At 57.6% G+C, this 944-nt stretch overlaps 1 protein-coding gene across 1 annotated transcript in view; it reads left to right on the forward strand.

The window, feature by feature from the left end:
• Window positions 1-944, forward strand: part of Galnt11 (polypeptide N-acetylgalactosaminyltransferase 11) — a 20,828-nt gene extending 19,884 nt beyond the window's left edge. Inside the window, exons 10-11 of the mRNA XM_005404844.2 lie at window positions 128-265; window positions 410-944. Coding sequence (XP_005404901.1) covers window positions 128-265; window positions 410-541 — 270 coding nt within the window. The 3' untranslated portion in view covers window positions 542-944. The remainder of the gene's footprint in view (window positions 1-127; window positions 266-409) is intronic.

Consider the following 944-nt stretch of genomic DNA (forward strand, 5'->3'; position numbering starts at 1 on the left):
CCTGTGGTCCTGCCTGCTTTGAGACCCCGCGGAAGGAGTCCCGCCTCCCGCCCGCGAGCCGGGGGGCGCCGGCAGGCCTGCGTTGCAGTGTCGGTGGCAAAGCTGACCGGTTTGTTCCCACCTCCAGGTCTGGACTTACAACGACGAGCACGAACTGGTTTTAAATAACCTCCTTTGTCTGGACGTGTCGGAGACGCGCTCCTCAGACCCCCCCCGCCTCATGAAGTGCCACGGGTCGGGAGGCTCGCAGCAGTGGACCTTCGGGGTGAGGCGGCCGCGTGGCCGGGGCTCGGGGCCCCCCGGGCGGGTGTGCAGCGGCCCCGGCGGGCGCCTGGCCGTCCCCGCGCTTGGCGTTTTAAGTACAAGCGGGGCACTCACGGCATTTTTCCTTGCTGCCTCCTTTTTTCAGAAAAATAACCGGCTGTACCAGGTGTCGGTGGGACAGTGCCTGAAGGTGGTGGACCCCCTGGGCCACAAGGGCTCTGTCGCTATGGCGATCTGCGATGGCTCCGCCTCCCAGCAGTGGCACCTGGAGGGTTAGGGGCCGTGCCCTGCCCCTGCCTGGATGGAGACGTCAGGTCCTTCCCGAGCTGCTGCAGGGAATCCCTCCCTCCCGGAGGGGGGCCGGAAAATCATCGGGTTCCGAAGGGTTGGATTTGTACGGAAGGCCAAAGCCGGGAAGTGGACATTTCTGTTCCTATTTATTTATGCCTCTTTCTAGTCCCCTTGCTGATGGCGTGGTTTTAATCGGATCAGGAACTTGTAATTTGCTTTCTTAGAAGACTTAATTTGACACTTTTTTTCTATTATGTTCTAAATAATTTAAAAAATGGTTGATCCACATTAAACGTCATGACACATCATAATGTTAGGAGGCACCTGCTGTAAATTGATGACTTACGGCTCTGTCTACGTTCAGAATAAAAGGTCCTGTTGGTCATTGG

The sequence above is a fragment of the Chinchilla lanigera genome, unplaced genomic scaffold (assembly GCF_000276665.1).
Source record: "Chinchilla lanigera isolate Chin_1 unplaced genomic scaffold, ChiLan1.0 scaffold00090, whole genome shotgun sequence".
In the NCBI taxonomy this organism is placed as follows: Eukaryota; Metazoa; Chordata; class Mammalia; order Rodentia; family Chinchillidae; genus Chinchilla; species Chinchilla lanigera.